The sequence below is a fragment of the Protopterus annectens genome, chromosome 16.part0, assembly GCF_019279795.1.
Source record: "Protopterus annectens isolate FY-2018-M chromosome 16.part0, PAN1.0, whole genome shotgun sequence".
NCBI classification, from domain to species: Eukaryota; Metazoa; Chordata; order Ceratodontiformes; family Protopteridae; genus Protopterus; species Protopterus annectens.
In genome coordinates this window covers 548,557,966-548,576,700 of record NC_056750.1, presented here as the reverse complement: position 1 = coordinate 548,576,700, position 18,735 = coordinate 548,557,966, and the positions used below count along the sequence as shown (strand labels likewise).

The following is an 18,735-nucleotide window of genomic DNA, read 5'->3' as shown; positions in this document are numbered from 1 at the left end:
ACCACCCCGCCAAAGGGAGTCGGCCTATCTCATGGTGCAAGATCTCCTTCAAAAAAGAGCCATTCAAGAGGTCTCAACAGTTCAATGAGGGTCCAGAACTTACTCTAGCCTTTATTTGGTGCCAAAACAAAAAGACCAGGGACCTGCATCCAATTTTGGGCATCAACGAGCTTAAACCTTTCTGTCAAGAATTCCAAGTTCTGAATGTTCTCTGTACACTTCATTCTGCCTCTCTTGCGCAAGGGTGATTGGATGTGCTCAGTGGATTTCAAGGATGCGTCCTATCACATAAAGATCAACAGACAGTCCGGGAGACACTTACGCTTTTGGCTAGGGACCAGTTGTTACTTCAGAGCACTGCCCGTTGGACTCACCACATCCCCCCGGGTGTTTACCATATGCATGGCAGTGGTGGCATCTCATCTCAGGCTGCAGGGTTTCTAGGTTTTTCTTTACCTGGACAATTGGCTTCTCACTGCTCCCATGAGGCATCAACTAACACCGGTGACCAGGTATGTCCTCAGGCTTTTCCAGCATCTCGGTATCACATTGAACCTGCCTAAGTCAAATCTTGTTCCAAGCCAAAACCTGGAGTTCATTGGAGTCCTGCTGAACACGGTATCAGAGACAGCAACACTGCCTGCTTGCAAGGTCCAGTTGATTCAGGATTAGGTTTCTCTTCTGTTGACTCTATCACATCCACCTGTTCATTTGATTCTCAAAGCGCTAGGCTGTATGGAGGCTGCTATTCAGTTAGTGCCTTTCACCAGGTATCACATGCGAGTTCTCCAGTGGACCTTGGCAGTCCAGTGGTCTTTTCTGCTGAGTACACATGTCCATGGCAGTAAAATTGACGCAGGTATGCAGAAATCATCTTATTTGGTGGCTTCAGTCTCAGGACCTTTTTCTAGGCAGGCCCTTGTGTCTTCCCCACCCAAGGCCACAGTGACCACGGATGCCACCCTGTTTGGGTGGGGGGGGGCATTTTCAGTGAAGGACAGTTCAAAGCACATGGTCTCCTATAGAGACCAAATTGCACATAAATGTCCTGGAGACAAGAGCATTCCTTTTAACGTTGCAAGCCTTTCAGGACTGCCTCCTTCTGGGAATCATAGCAATTCAGATGGACAACATGGCAGTAGTCTGGTACTTTAGTAAGCAAGGGGGAACACAGTCTTATTCTTTATGCAGAGAGGCCATGAGAGTGTGGCAATGGCCAATGTCTTCCAGGGGCTTTCATCTTACAACTCATATACCCAGGAGTTCCAACGTGCTGGCCGACAAACCCAGCAGGTCCTTCTTGATTCCTCACGACTGGTCGCTCAGTCCGTCAGTGGCAAGGCAAATCTCCGACCAGTGGGGTCAACCATGCTGCAATCTTTTTGCTTCTCAAGTCAACCACAAATGCAGCAGTTACTTTGCCTTGCTTCCCCCATCAGGGAAGTCACCCAGGGATGGTCTAGTTCATGAGTGGCCCTTGGGTCTCCTCTGTGCTTACCCTCCTATTCCTCTATTACCCAAAGTCTTATAGGCTTGTCGCCTGAAGAGTTCTCTCATCCTCATTGCCCTTTTCTGGCCTCTTCAGGTGTGGTTCTCCTTCCTGGGGTTTCATCTGAAGTATCCACTGTGGATATTAGATCCCATTTTGGATCTTATATCCCATCCCTGGGGGCTTCCACTTCCCAATCTCTGGACCCTTCATCTGACTGCATGGTTTCTCCAGTTCCTCCTTCCCCAGTGAGAAGCATTATTTTGGCTTCTCAAAAGCAGTCTACAAAGAAAGTGTATTCCAGTAAGTGGAAAAGGTTTTCCATTTGGGCCATACAACAGAATTTAGATCCCTTTTCAGCCCCTATCCCTGATGTTTTGCTCTTCTTCCCTTTTTCAGGATGGGGCGATGTTTTCTACCATTAAGCTCCAGTTGGCTGCCCTCTCCAATTTGCATGTCAGCGATGAGCCTACCTTTTTTTTTCAAAATTGTGTGAAGCCTTTTTTGAAAGGAGATACTTATAGGCAAAATGAAGCACAGCAAGCATATAAAACCAAATCATACTTTATTTAGGTTGGAGACCACTTCATTAAGTCCAGCTCCCTTATCAACCCTGAGTTTTAAAATCAATCTTAATTTAGCCTCTTCAGTTTTATTCTCAATATTCCCCATTCTGGCCATTTCATATACAACTTCAATTGCTCTAAATTTAAAATCATGTTCAAGTCTAGTATTTAGACATACTTCGCTATAGCATTATTTCTGTTTTCATTCTTAACACTATACAAGTGTTCTCTTATACGTTCCTTGAGGGTACGATCTGTCTTCCCTATGTAAAACCTTGAGCAACATACATATCTTGCCATATAAACTATGTGTTTAGTATTGTAATTGGCCCCAAAATTAAATTTATATGATCTCCCAGTATCCGGATGCAAAAAAATCTACAGATTCTGGGTCTATGTAATCACAGTACCTACATTTATCACACAGGTATGTTCCTTCATGTGTCTTATTCTTTGCTTTAACCCTATCAGGATAAAAAGTAACTTTTTCATGGATTGACAGTTCTTATAACAGTAACTTGGGTTCATACCCAGTAATTTGGCAATCTTCTCATCTGTTAGTAGAATGGGCCAGTTTTTCTCAATAACCTGCTTTATACTATTAACATTGCTAGTATAATACATAGTATACTTAACGTGCTCATAGCCTTCTTTCTTATGCTTAGTCATTTCTGTTTCCTCTATATATGCTTCCTTGAAATATGGCTTTGCCCTACCTTCTCTCATATCCTTCACTTCATTTAGTATTCCCCTCGTTTCATTATATTTGTATCCCATAGTCCCCAAACTATTCTCTAGTTGTTTTATTCCTTCCTGAAATCCCTCAGCCTTATGTTGCAATCTCAACATCTGCATACCTTGTCCTTTCACCACATTTTTAAATATCTTCCTGGGATGCATACTGTCTCTATGTAAAATATGATTTTATAGCATTCTTTCCTGTAGAGACTGGTGGCCTCTTCAGGCATGGTTCTCCTTCCTGAGGTTTCATCTGAAGTATCCACCTTGGATATTAGATCCCATTTTGGATCTCATGTCCCATTCCTGGGGGCTTCCATTTCCCAGTCTCCAGACCCTTCATCTGACTGCATGGTTTCTCCAGTTCCAGTAATCCTTTTCCAGTCCAGGCTTCCTTCCCCAGTGAGGAGCATTATTTTGGCTTCTCAAAAGTCATCTACAAAGAAGGTGTATTCCAGTAAATGGAAAAGGTTTTCCATTTGGGCCATACAACAGAATCTACATTCCTTTTCAGCTCCTATCCCTGATGTTTTGCTCTTCTTATCTTCCCTTTTTCAGGATGGGGTGAGTTTTTCTACCATTAAGCTCCAGCTGGCTGCCTTCTCCAATTTGCATGTCAACGATGAGCCTACCTTTTTTTCAAAATTGTGTGAAGCCTTTTTGAAAGGAGTTTTTCTTCTTAAGACCTCCTATTAAAGATCCATCACTTCCATGGAATTTGACTTTGGTGCTGCAGTATCTGATACAAAAACCTTCTGAACCTTCTAGTTCATGTGATATTAAATTCCTATCCTGGAAGACAACCTTTTTAGTAGCCATTACTTTTGCTAAAAGGGTCTTGGAACTACAGGATTTGTGCATAAAGCACCTGTTCATGATCTTTCATAAGGACATGGTGTGTTTTAGAACAAATCCTTCCTTTCTCCCCAAAGTAGCCTCTGAAGCAAATCTCAGTCAGTCAATTCAACTACCAGTCTTCTTCCCTAATTACTCTAATAAAGAAGAGTTTATCTTGCATTGCTTAGACATCCACAGACAATTGTATTTGTATTTAAAAAGGACTGAGGAATTTAGAAAGTCAGACAAACTCTTTGTGGCTTTCTCCCAGAACAGAAAGGGTCAGGCAGTTTCCAAAGTGACTATCTCCAGGTGGATTGCTGGTTGTATTTCCTTCATTTATGATCGTCGGCATTTAGAGCTATCCAGACCAGTTAAGGCCCACTCCACTAGGTCTGTTGCTACCTCATCAGCCTTCTTGACTAGACTTTTTATTGATGAGATTTTTGCTGCTGCAACTTGGTCTAATCCACATATTTTCATTTTTCACTACAAAGTGGACTTGGTCTAGGAACAGGGCTTCCTTTGTTTCCTCCATGCTCTGGCATATCTTTCATTGAGGCCACCCAGGGTTCCTAGTAGCTGGGTACTCTGAACCATCGGTGATGAATAATGACACGGACAGCATTAGATAGAGAGTTATATACTTACCATAACTTGGCATCTGTGCTATCCAGTGTCATTATTCATCATGTTCCTGCCCTCCTTCCTCCTGGGGGGGTCTGGTGATGCTGAAGTGGTTTGCATCTGGTGGAAAGTTTTTGTCTTCTGCTACAGATGTTTGTTTCTGCGTTTCAGCTAAGTTAGCAAACTCGATCTGAGGGTTAGAAGGTAGCAAGGGATTATGGGAAGGGGAGGAGCTTGGGCTCCGGATCGGAGAAGTTGCCATCTCGGATCCGAGGTCAGAGCCTAGACCCATCAGTGATGAATAATGACAATGGATAGCACAGATGTCAAATTATGGTAAGTACATAATTCTTTTTTTCTAGCTCTCCCAGTGTGAAAACAGAAACTCATCAGAGAAGGCCAGTAGATTTGTGTTTATGGGTAAATTTTAAGGCTAGTAAGTGCACTGCTTGGATGCCAGGAATAAAGAAATACAGAAGACCTGGAAAAAATCGGCTACAAAAAGTGAGGAGGAAACACTGACTGGGGAAAGTTCTGCAGCTGTTCAGCAAAAAGCAATGCAAACTTCAGACATGACTTCCAGTAACCTACAGGAAGATGTAAGACAACTGCATACAGACCTGATTAAACTAAACAAAATACCAATGGAGTATATCAACAGAAACAACAAAAGGCTGGAAAAATGGTAGAGGCTTTAAACAGATATTCAGATGAGTTGATAAAGCTCAAAAATAAAGAAAAGGCTGCTTGAATATGAGACTTCTCAGGAAGAGATGTTTAAAAAAATAATAGAATTAGAGGACAGAGCACATAGGGAAAACCTGAGATTTTCAGTTATACCAGAGAAGCTGGAAGGAACAGACTACATTAATTTTATGAAAGCTCAAAGAAGAAAATAGACTGGTATTTCACAGCAGGAGTTGTTAGTTTTAAAGGCACATTGTACGTATACTCCGAACCTAGCTATAAGAAAGCAACCTAAACCTTTAAGAGTAAAGATGCAATCCTACCAGCAGAAGGAGTTGATTCTGACAAAACTGTGGCAGAAGGACAAAATACTCAATGTGGAAGACAGCAGAATGTTTGTGGAAAATGATTACTCATTGTACACCAGGCAGAAGAGGAGTAAATTCATTCCACTATTCATGGAATGTTGAGACATGGGTGTGAGATTCAAACTGCTGTATCCAGTTCCCTGGATAGACAAAATCATTTTTTGATGAAGTGCATGCTAAGGAGGAAATACAAAACTTTCTCCAATAAAAAGTGAGCTGTGAAATAGAAGGAGATTCTGCTTCTTGTTGTTCTGGTACGAAAGACCACAGAGAGACTGTACCTGTGAAACCTTTTCCAGTACTTCAGTGGAAAATGTTGGAGAGAAGGAAGGGAACACGAGACTTGACTAGAAGACTTGAGAGTATGTTGAAAATGAAGCAGAGACAGGATTTGGGTAATAGAGAAGAACAGTAATAAACCCAGTAACTCTATGTGGGATTGCAATGCAATAATTATAGTTGTGAAATATGATAGAACAAGAAAATCTGAAAGTATTGGACTTTTTCAGGATTTCTTGGATTTGTGGGGGAGTCTAAAGTATATGCCCTACTTCATGTTGTTAATGTTCGGAAAAATGCTTTGGGGGGCAGAAAGCTAACTGTAAGTAAAGAAAACATTTTATTTTCTTAATAGTACTGTATTTTTGGTGTATGGTTTTCTTTGCATGCTATTTTTAAGTGTAATGGGGATTGTAAACAGGTGCTGCTGTTTTTCTTTTTTTTCCCTTTCTTTCTTTCTTGTACAATTTTGAGAAATATAGGCAATGCAATGTAAACAACAACAACAACAACAACAAAAGGCCTGGTTAAAAATACATGACAGAGTTAAAGTTAATATGTTTTTTCATTCCTGCATGGGGAAATGACTGTATTAAGGACCTTCCATTGAGTAGTTTTAAGAGAGAGCAAGTAAATGAAAGAAAATATTGAATATTATGAGGCCTTTTTCTGGTAAATGCATGTAGACTTAGTAGCAGATCTGCAGTTGGTCTTCATGTTTTATGGAAACATTCTGATAAAGAGAAAACTACCTGTCTGGTTCTCATGTCTCCACGGAGACAATCTGATAAAGAGAAACTGGAGACAGTTTGGTGGAAGGGGACTGGCTGAGGGAAAGGGAAATAAAAGAAAAGAGAAATTTGCTAGGTCATGATGTTTTCTGAAAGCAATCGTGGGTTTTCCCAGCTGTGAGGGCTTTGAAGATCAGACAAAACCAGTTAGACTTGAAGTAAAGTTTTCTCATTTTTTGAATGAAATGGAGATATTAATATTAAACAGATGCCTTTTGTTTTTTTTTTTTCATTTTCTCCATTCTTTTTTTTTCTTTTTCTTTGTTCAGTTTTAAGAAATGTAGGCACAGCACTTCAAAAAGGGGGAGAGATGAGAAGTGGGGGAGAGAGGAAAGGTCTGGTTAAGAAAATATGACAAAAGAAAAACCAGTGTACTTTTTCCATGCTTGCATAGGGAAATGACTGGGTTAAGACCATAGGCGTTATCCAGTAACAAATTCATTTCAAAACATGTAAATGAAAAGGAAAATTGAATATTATAAGCCTTTTTTTTTCTGGCAAACAAGGTGCCTTTAGCAGTTTTGTGTCGGTCATGTCACTAGAAGACAATTTGATAAAGAGAACTGGCTTGGAGAACATGTTTACTGAAAGCATTCTTGTGTTTTCTTTGCTGGGAGAGCTATACAGATAGACAAAATCAAATAGCAATTAGTAGCATAGGCTGTACCATGCATCTTAGCAGGACTAACATTTATTTTTGGTAAGCCTGTCAGTGTGGCTATCAATTTAGAACTTGTGTACTTATTAGGAATCACAAATGTCAATATTTTGAGATGTGCATAGTTTTGTGTGTTATTATTAAGTTAATAGGTTTTAGGGGGGTTGGGGCTTATTTGTTCTGTTTGAGGCCTTTCAAAAAAAAAATTATATAAGATGTGACATAGGCTCAGATGGATATGACAAGAAACAGCTGTATAAAATACCAACCTGCCGAACAGTATATGCATGTAACTTAGAAGATGAAACTAGACATTTATCAAAAAAGCAGTTATACATAAACGGTGGTAATGACAACTATATAAGAAAATGATGCCTTCTGTAATATATTTCAATCTGAATGGTCTTACAGATAAATATAAAAAAGAAATAGTAGTGAACTATATTAAAATTAGTGCAAATAGCTATGTTACAGGAGACACACCTGGAAAGAACTGAACATGTGAATTTGATAAAGGTTTTCAAGATGGTTATTCAGTGCAATATCTGGGGCAAAGGAAAAGAGGAGTACTTATATTAATTGCAACAGGTGCTCCAGTAGTCATAGAAGAAGAAAAAAGATAATAATGGAAGATGTATAGTACTAAGGGGCTACTGAGAAGGGAGGAGGATTACACTGGCATGCATTTACATTCTACCTAAAACTAGTATAATGGTACTTAAGAAAATTCTGGGATAAGTAATGAGCTTTCAGCAAGGAATATAACTTTTAGGTGGAGACTGGAATTTGGTTTGCAACAGTGAAGATGTGTCTGGAGGGCCTAGAATGAAAAATTTAACAAAGGAGTGTAGATTTCTGAAGAATTTTATGAAAATGTTTGGCATGGAATATGTGAATTCAGTACTAGGAGTTCAGGAGTGAATTTACATATTATTCTCCAAGATATTAAAAACTGGGCTAGGCTAGATAATAGTTATATCTCATAGGAATGTATGCAGTTAATTGAAGGTCTTGAACCACACCGAATAACTATTTCAAGATTATGTCCCAATAATAACTAAAATAAAAGTGCTGGGTAATGAAATAAAAATTAGACATTGTTGCATTCCCACCTATTGGCTGAAAAGAGAGGAATTTAAAGACTGGGCTTTGAAATTAATTCGGGAACTACTAGAAAAGATAGAAATTTCTTCTGAAAATGTAGCTAGAGTGTGGGATAAAATTTAAGTGGAGTTTAAAACTAGGGTAGAAATAAAGGATTACCTTGATATAATATGCACGAGTTTAGAAAGATTGCTGTTAAGCAACTGTTTTTGATAAGTCTAGAACACAAAAACTGTTAGCATGACTCAGGCAACAGAAAGTGGAAAGGGCTGTCAGAAAGCTTAGGGAGCCTATAACAAGGAAGAAAACAAGAGATCCTGTAGAAGTATTAGAAATATTTAAAAAAAATTATGAACATTTGTATAAAGCAAAGAAATATGGAAATCAAGAAAAGTTACAAATGGAAATATTTATTGAAGAATTAAATATGCCAAGGTTAGAGGTAGATGAGGCTCAGTTACTAACAGAATAGGAAGAGATGAGATAAAAATGGGTGTGTATAACCACTCTACAGGAAGTTCCCAGGAATAGAAGGTATTCCTGTGAAAGTTTGGAAACTAGGAGGGAAAAACTGATGAAGATCTGGAAGGTTTTGTTTAACATTATTTTAAGAGAAGGAGATGTACCAGCATCTTGGAAGATGGCAGTGGTAACGGTAATACCTAAAGAGAGTAAAGATCCATTGTATCCAGCTTCATACAGGTCCATTTGAATACTAAACCATAGTTAGATATTCTTTGTCTACAATGGCTAAAAGAATGGCAAAAGTGATACCAACATTGATAGATATGGATTAGTGTGTTTTTTGGAGAGGAGGCAAACATTTGATAATATTAACAGAACACTGATGATCCAGAGGGAAGCAGAATGTAAGAAAATACCAAATGTTATTAGTGGGTCTTGATGCAGAGAAAGCATTTGACAGAGTAGACTGGGACTTCCTGAGCAGGGCAATGGAAACATTTGCTTTTCCTGATGCAATTATAAGGTTGGTTGGGAGTATATATGAGGGATTGGAGGTGAAAACTGAAGTGGATGAGGTCCTCTCTGATAACTTCTGCTTGAGTAGAGGAACCAGGCATGGTTGTCTGCTTTCCCCTTTGTTGTTTGCATTATATGTAGAACTACTGGCAAAGAAATTAAGGGACTCGGAAATTCAAGGATATAATTGGTATGGTAGTCAGGAAAAGCTGGCTCTGTTTGCAGATGGTATAATTTATACATGATAAAACCAGAAAGGGACATGACAGTGTTGTGGAACATTTTAAGATGGTTTCACATCTTCTCAGGATGCAAAATTAATGAAGCCAAAACAAAGGCAATAGTGGTAAATTATGTACCCACACACGAATTGGTCCAGCAGTATCCATATTTATGGGAACATGATAAAATGAAGCATTTAGGAGTATGGATTAGAAATTACTCTGTTGTGGCAGCTAAGGATATGTGGGAAGACACTAAACAGAAGATAATACAAAAATTGAGAAACTGGAAGCTTTGCTATATGGATATGGATACTAAGATAGAAGCACTTAAAATGTTTTTAGATCCTTTAGTCTTATACACAGGTCAGGCATATTTATATCAACCAGAGGAGAAGCTGTGGATAGCAATTAAAAATGAGTTGAATGATTTTATCTGGGAAGGAAAGACAGCAAGGTTCAAGTGAGATAAGCTGATTCTTCCAAGAAAACAAGGTGGACTAAGATTTTAGAGCAACACAGTTAACACTGTTATACATAGCACAAGCAGAAAACTATAATTCAAAGTGGAAAGTAATGATGATACAGGGGGAAGCAAAGAAATAAGGTGAGATTGGTAGTTTGGATACATAAAATACCAGGGTGTTTTCTCAGAACTAAACCAGTATGAGAATGGAGAATGGAGAAAAAAGATTTTGCCAATAGGGATGACTGTGGTTTGGGATGCAGATAATAGGCAAGTGGGTGCTGGAATTTATTGGAGAAAACTGGCAAAGGAACTAAGGTATTGGGAGCAAATAACTAGAAAGGAAAAGGTAGTAGAATGGGAAGAGGCCAAGAATTTATTCAGACTGCAGGTTAGAGATTACTTTCTGTATCAAGGATTGATATCAGAGTATAGGCAAAGAGAAAAAAATAGGTGGTCCTAAATGAAAGGCCAGAGTAGAGTTTTTAATAGAATCTAGAAAATAAGCTTCCATTAAAAAAGGAATAATTGAATAATTAGTAGAGCATATACAATATTGCATGATAATTATAGGAATCAATCAGAGGAGCTTAGAAAGGATTGGGAAGAGAGACTGGATAAGCAATTTACAAAGAGACAATGGGAGGATATGTGTATGTCTCCCAAATATGCAACATAGTCTAAAAGGTTTAGGATCTTTGCCGGAAAGTGTTTGTATCGGTATTTGTATACCCCAAGTAAAGAATTTTTCCTCAGGTGGATAGCAAATGTTTGGACGTATGACGAGTGAGAAAGAGGTGGCTGGGAAAATTTTTTGGGAGTGTAATGAGCTGACAGACTTTAGGAATTCCTTGCGAACAGTTCTGTTGGAAATGCTGCGTGAGTGGATTGGATTGACTGGGGAAGATGATTTTTTTAAGTTATGATACAGAATCTGAATTACTTAGACATAGTAAAACCTTGCCAAGTCTAATTATGGTGGCTGCTAAAAAAAAGCAATTACTAGAAAATGGAAATCAAAGTCTAGACTAACTTTACTAGAAAAAGTGTATAGTAACAGAGATAAAACAACTGGAATTAGGATCTTTAGAAAAGGGACAGAGCAAACTACATAGAAACAATGGGAATTGTGGGAACAGTAAATGCAGAGAAGAAACAAGGTTTAAGAGGTAGGATTTGAATGAGCCATGTAATGCTTAACTGGCAATGATTGGATAGATTATAAGTAATTTATAATGTTTGCAACTACAGTTGTTTCAGTGGTGTCTGTGATGTTTAATGTTTGCAACTAAAGTGGTGTCAGTGTTTGTTTTTCATTTATATAAATGCATGCTTGCCTATGTCATACTTGATAATTTAATAAAAGATAGCCAGTGCTTTTGAGAGGGACCACTGAATGCTCTTTTATGTGCTTCCAATATGGACTGCGTTACTTTGGTGGGAAGCTTGAAGTAGCTGCCTTTTTCTGTCCCTAAGAGGCATGATAAAGAGGCATGATTCTTGCAGGCTGACACCTATGCTGTATAAAATGATACTAATAAAATGTCATGGGTGTGACATACTTTGTTTTCCTTGGAGTCATACAAGAATAGAAAGAAAAAAAAAATTATTGGAGGATAGTGCAGATGTGCAGAACTCATTGCAGTTAATAGGTATAAGTACATATTTTGCATTGATGAGAAACTGTTATTACTTGCAGTCTGATTTTAGCATGCTGACTTCTGTATTATAACTCAGTGACTGAATCTGTTTGAGATTTCATCTGTAAAAGTTTAAGGGTGTTGGTAAATACAACACATCATATAATCTGGCAACGAAATAAAACAAAATACAAGATTGGGCAGCTGTATGGAAACAATATTGTATATTGTAGCCTGGTTTATAATGTGAAAAAGTGTTCTGTTTTTCTACTTTTCTTCACCATTTGTGGTACTAATTGTTAAACATTTCATGATTATTTCATAGTTTGTCATGGTGTAGTTAAAATGCTGTTTTCTTTGTGATTTGTATGTTGTTTGCAAGATCATTGACTGCTACACTTTGTATTGGCATGCATCGTTTAAATTAAATGCAATAAATTAATTTTGACAAAAAGTCATGCTTACTTGTGTGTAGTCTCCTTATACAAGTATTAAAGTTGCAGAATCAAACACAAGCAGGTTTCCAGAACTGGTAGAAGCAGTATCCAGTAATAGAAAAACAAACTGATGTCCCACTCCCCAGGCTAAACAAGGAGAAGGTTACTGTCAGCTGCCTGTTGGGTGCCAGGATCCGCCACATAACCCACGCACTCAGGTCACTCCACAAGTACAAATATGACTCTGTCATTGTCCATGTTGGTGTGAATGACCTGAGACATACCTCCGTGGACTGCATGAAAAGAGACACGGAAGAGCTCTCTGATCTTGTAACCCAGGCAGGTATGACCCTAGCCCTGAGTAGCATTCTGCTATCGCCCAGAATGATACCACAGTACAAGGACAAAATTATTGACTTCAACAATTGGCTAAGCTTCTGGTGTCATTATAAGGGGATCCAGTATCTGTCTGCTTGGGATGACATGGTCGACAGACCACGATGCTTTGCCACAGATGGTTTGCACCTGTCGCCCCTGGGATTCCAGATGCTGGCTAAGACTCTTGCTGCCCCTATAGTGCCTTTTTTAGGCAGGGTTCAAATAACAATCCACCACCATAGCAGGAACAGGCAAGCAAAAACTGAGGGTAATGCTACTCAGTGTTAGAAGTCTAAATCTCAAAATGCACTCACTCGAGGCACTCCTTAAAATGGAGAACATCGATATCTGTGCAGTGACTGAAACCTGGTTCAAGGCTCCAGAGAGCACCCCTGCGCTACCAGGCTATAACTCATACCACACTTTTCAGCCATGTAACCTGGACGGAAACACCAAAGGCGGAGGTGTGTCCATATTCATTAAGGATATCCACACCTCCTGGCTAGTTGCTCAGCATAATGCATTTGAGGTTATCCAAGTGCAACTAACTCTGGGCAAAACTGCTATCCAAATTGTAGCTTGCTACAGATCCCCCACCATGCCCCAGGATTCCCACTCCTCTTTACTTGATGTACTGGAAAATATTAGTGTTCAACCAAACACCCTAATAATGGACGACTTCAACTACCCCACCATTAACTGGGAAAACTACTCGTGTATTAACTCCTTAGCTCATCGCTTACTGGAATTCATAAACTCCAATATCCTAGATCAACTTATCCACACCCCCACCAGGGGCAACAATATCCTAGACCTAGTCATTACCAACATGAGTGACCGGTGTTCCACACCTCAAGTTAACTCCTCGTTGGTCCGATCCGACCATAAGCTTATATCACCCTTGCTATCCACATCCCGCCCCCACCCCCCATTAAGGAAACCACAGTAAAAAATTTCTCCAAAGCCAACTTCATGCTTCTTAAGACAGAAGTGGTGAACTTCATGACCCCCATGCAGATGGACAGTACAGTTAAAACTGCTAAATCCTACACAAATGCACTCAATAAGCACTTACTCGAGTGCATGGATCATGCTATCCCAAACAGAACCAAGACGCTATCCTCCAAAAAAAGGAAGCCAATCTGGTGGTCCCCTGCCATAAACAAACAGTACAAAAAAAAAACTGTTGCACAAGAGAGTAAAATCCCATGAGTGGAGGAGCTCCCTGGTCAAACTCAGTAAGAAGCTGAGATCCCTTATAAGATCCTCCAAAGCTAGCTACGAAAACAAAATCACATCAAAATCCATGGACAACCACAAAGCATTCTATAGCTATGTCAAGAATCTCGATGGCAACACCCAGATCTGCTCTGAGTTACAGCACAAAGGCACGAAAATTACAGAACCAACTGATATTGCCAACATCCTGGTAGATAGGTTCAGTGCTAACTTTACCCCCCCCTCTCTCCCCCTAAAGGGCCCATATCTATACAGGAAGAATGCAGAGTCCCTGTGATCACAATTATGCAGGTAAAAGCAGCACTCTCTAAAGCCAGAAACACAGCATCCATGGGACCGGACAACATCCCAGGCTGTGTTTTACATGAACTTCAGAACAAACTAGCTCCCCACTTAATTACCATGTTCAATAATAGCTTCGCATCAGGCTTTGTGCCCACCAAATGATGCACAGCAACAGTTATCCCACTCCACAAAGGGGGAGCCACCACTGATCTCAGGAACTATCGACCTATTAGCCTGACGAGCCTGGTCTGCAAGGCCATGGAACGTATCATCATGGAACTCATAAACAAAGACATTGGTAACCTCCAAACTCTGGATCCCACCCAGTTCAGGTTTGTGAAAGGCAGATCATGCCTCCTGAACCTGATCGACGTCTTTGAGGCAGTCACCAAAGCCGTGGATGAGGGTAAGGTGGTTCACACAGCCTGTCTTGACCTCGCCAAGGCTTTCAACACCATCCCCCATTCTGGAATTATAGCTAAACTCACTAAACTAGGTATAAATCCCTACGTCACAAGATGGGTTGCCAACTGGCTCACTGACAGAACCCACACTGTAAAAGTTGCAGACTCCAAATCTGACCTCAAAGCAGTGACAAGTGGAGTACCACAGGGTTCAATCCTGGGACCTCTCCTGTTTGGTATCTACATCTCTGAAGTGCAGGCTAACACAGAAGGCCTTTGGCTAACGAAGTTCGCAGATGACTGCAAACTAGGAGCCATAGTCAAGTCCCCAAATGATGTGGACATCCTACAGAAGGGCCTCACTGAGACAGATGCCTGGTGTCAGAGCCATGGCCTCAAGCTCAGTGCCAAAAAGTGCAGTATCATCCCCTTTGGTAAAAACTCTGTGCCCATGAACTACCACATAGGCAGCAATTTTCTTAACACCGAATGCGTGATAAGAGACCTTGGGACCCAGGTGGACAGTAGTCTCTCCTTTGATAGTCACATCGCCACAGTAGTCAGGATGTCCTTCTACATGGCAGACCTCATCATAAAAGGGTTCTCATCCAGGAAAAAAGAGGTCATTGTTCCCCTCTACTCGTCACTCATTAGACCCATTATAGAGTACAACGCCCCTTTTGGAATGTACCTCACAAGACATCTGCAGCAGCTGGAAAGGCCACAGAAGTACCTCACAAAGAGGATTACTGGCCTCAAATAAATGCCCTACACTTTTCTTCTTCTTTCGGCTTTTCCTGGTTAGGGTTCGCCACAGCGGATCACCTGTCCGCTCATGATTGGTATTGGTGTTTTATGGTGTCGAGTTGCCAGCCCGGCGCCCAACCTTCCACAGAAGGCACACACACGTACACACTCACACCTAGGGCCAATTTAGAGTGTCCCATCCACCTACAGCATGTCTTTGGGATGTGGGAGGAAACCCACGCGGCCAAAGGGAGGACATGCAGACTCCACACAGAAGGCACCCAAGCCAAGGATTGAACCGGAGAACCTCTTACTGTGAGGCAGCAACGCTAACTGCTGCACCACCGTGGCTGCCCAAACAAATGCCCTACACTGACCACCTCAAAAAACTCCAGCTTTACTCCATAGCATATCGCCTACTCCGAGGTGATCTCTGCCTAACATATAAAGCTATGTCAAACCCAGAGCTGTTGGACATACTACATCTATAGAAATCCCAATCCCTCTGAGCTACATGCTCTAGGGACCTAAACCTTGTCACCACAATAAACAGGACATGCTGGAGGGATAGAGTCCTGTCCCAGGGACTTCCTATACTCTGGAAAAAGCTACCCATCTATGTCAAGCAAAGTTCTTCATTAGCACTCTTCAAGAAAAATCTTGATGAGTGGATGGGAAATAGGAAATACACCCCGGGGATCACTTCTGTGTCTCTGCTGGAGAGTGGCACAGGAAAATAGCTTTCTTGGGTGACATAAGCTATGGAACCTTGCTGGCTAGGCTTACGTAGGCCCTTGGGCCGATAGCCTAGTACCTACCTATGAGCCTGGTAATCCTCTGATCACAGGAACTCTAAAAACACTTTTATTTAACCAAAATACAAAGTCAAAGTAAAGTGCTTTTGTCTGCTTACAAAGACATCATCAGAATTGTGACTGTCAACTAAAACTCATCCCTTTTGAACTACATGAGCTAAGACACCCCCCCCCCCACAGAACAGGGGTGGTAAAAAGCCAGTTCATTAGAGCATCCCGACTTATTTGGATGATGAGAAATTTCTGAAACAGTTCAGTACCTTAAAATCGATATTTATGGATAGAGGCTAACCTTCAACATTACTAGATAAAATTTTTGAGGCGGTTTGGGCGGAAAAGGATTGCAGATATGCACTGATTATCAATAAAGGGTTACAACAACTGGCCAATATTTATAAAGGGCATCCAGGTCCAGTATATAGTGGTCACACCGATATGGTTTTGCACTACACCTTGGATACCAAGGTGATTGAGTCTATTATGCCGAAGAATTGGTATCTGCTGCAGTGTGACGCATCCGTTAAGAACTCCTTTTTGTAAAATCCTTCCTTTATATATACAAATAAAGGGAACATCAAAAATCTCATCAAGAGTCAGAAGTAGTAACTAATGGGGGTTTCAAACACACAGAAGTGTGGTCATTGTCCACAATGTCCCTATATTACCATGAATTATCAAGGTCCCTTGATGAACAAAATTGTTGGTAACATGCATGGTGGCACTTATAACTGTGGTACACAGAGAATTGTTTATTTGGCTACATGTACCTCACGTATGTTATTTTATGTAGGCAAAACTAAAAATGCCTTGAACAAGCCTATTTACCAGCACTTATGCATTATAAAACATCAAGACATGAAGAGTGCTTTAGTCTGACACTCAAGGATATGTTCAGAGTTTAACAAGTTTGTATTCTTAATTTTGGAACAAATATGGAGGGGATTGGCAAAACAAACTCTTGCACCAGGAAATGTATTGGCAAATTAGACTTAATGCAGCCAGTTCACCCAGTCTCAATGACAACATTTCAATTTCAAGTGAACTAGAAAAACGAGCTTGTATGGTGTGATAACAGTCCCCTGGACTTATGTGTTTTTACTGGGGATATGATTCCAACTAAATGTTGCATGTGCCCTTTAAGAAACCAGTAGTGATGTCATCCTTTTTTATCAAGTGCTGTGGGAGTCTGTCTTAGTTCATGTTGTGCAGAAGGGATGAACTTCAGTTGATGATGATGTAAGTAGACGAAAGCGCTTAACTTTGACTTTGTATTTTGGTTAAATAAAAGTGTTTTTAGAGTTCCTGTGATTGGCTGACTAGCTAGTAGTATTTCTATTAACTGAATTTCCTCAAAGTGCACCCACTAGCATGGAAACCTACGTCGCCTAAATTATGAAGTTAAGAAAAACTTAAATTTCATGATGATTCATCATCTGCATGGGAAGTATACTGAATTAACTAATGTCATCAATATAATCTGTTATATTTTCAGCAAATGTCCTTAACAAATTTCTCTTTTTCCAGAGCCTCCAGGATCAATAGATAACAGCAAAATAGCAGTGCTGAAAGGAGGACATATGCAGCTAAAGCAAGGTAAGAAAGGAAACACATTTTGTTATTTGTAGAAAAACAGTTTCTTGAGATGTAAAACTGGGCAAGAATTAAATGGCAATATCACAACTACCATTTCTTCCTCATTAGGAAGAATAGTTATGCATGGTTTAACTTCATCAGTTCATCATTTGAGAAATTTGCAATAAGTTTCTGCTAGATTTGTACATGTTTGTGTCATGCTGAATTTATTTTGTTTGTTTAGATGTCTGGATACTTGGAGTTATTGGTTACATGGAATCCACCCATTTTTGTACCATTCTAAAACTTCAGCCAGTTTTGTTAAGTTCTGCTATCTTATTATGTACAGGTTAATATTTCATGTAATGAATGAAGTAAACTAATGAACATTTATAGTCATGGTAAGGTTAACTGTTTTTAAATGCCAGACATTGACTTCACAGGGGACTGATTCCATCAGAACTGGTAAACAGGAGTTTTGCCATCATCTTTAAATGAACCAGTATGTGCATGCATGAGGTTCTGTTTTAAACAAAAAACATCTTTATTAAATTATCACATATGACATAGGCAATCGTATATTTATATAAATGAAAATAAACCACATCGACACAATTTCATTTGCAAACATTATACATTACAAAGCATGCTGACTTAATTTTAGCTGCAAACATTATACATCATTTACATTATATCACTTATAATATTTCGTGCCATTGTCAGTCAAACATTACATAGCTCATTCAAATCCTGCCTTCTTCTAAACCTCATTCCTCCTCTGCATGTATTAAGCCCACAATTCCCATTTTTCACATGTAATTTGGTCATACCCATTTCTAAAGATCCCAATTCCAGTTGTTTTATCTCTGTTACTATCTTCTCTTCTTCTTCTAGTAAAGTTGGTTTAGATGTTGATTTCCATTTTCTAGTGATTGCTTTTTTGACAACCACCATAATTAGACGCAGCAAGGCCTTATTATGTCTAGACAGTTCAATTCTGTATCTTTGCTAAAAAAAATCAATGTGAAGTTGTTCAGTCTCGCCTTCATTCTTACTGATGGGTTCAAGTCGGACAGTTTGCAAAGCTGGAGGTCTCTAACAGCTCAAGGCCCAATCCCACAATGCACCTCTACTTTCCCCAGATCTAGTTTGCCACTGCAACTGATCGTGCGTTTCTCTACAGCTCAGACCATTTGAGAAGATAAGTTCTTTTTTTTTTTTTTTTGTGAAAAATTTTCCAAAAAATTTAATAATACCAATTGTTCAGAGTTTATATAAGCTTGTGTTTAGGATATATTATCCGTTTCGGATTCTCTCCGTTTTATTTTATAACACCTTCTGTTCTCATTGTTGGGTGTTGGCCCTTTTTGGTTTCAGTGGTTTTTTCAGCCGGTTTGGCTTATATT

The 18,735-nt window shown here is 39.7% G+C and overlaps 1 protein-coding gene across 5 annotated transcripts in view; it reads left to right on the top strand.

Annotated features, from left to right (window-relative positions):
• Positions 1-18,735, top strand: part of USP20 (ubiquitin specific peptidase 20) — a 5,014,215-nt gene that overhangs the window by 4,491,406 nt on the left and 504,074 nt on the right. For all 5 annotated transcript variants that reach the window (XM_044058629.1, XM_044058630.1, XM_044058628.1 and 2 more), the window contains one exon: positions 17,282-17,350. In XM_044058629.1, coding sequence (XP_043914564.1) covers positions 17,282-17,350 — 69 coding nt within the window. The remainder of the gene's footprint in view (positions 1-17,281; positions 17,351-18,735) is intronic.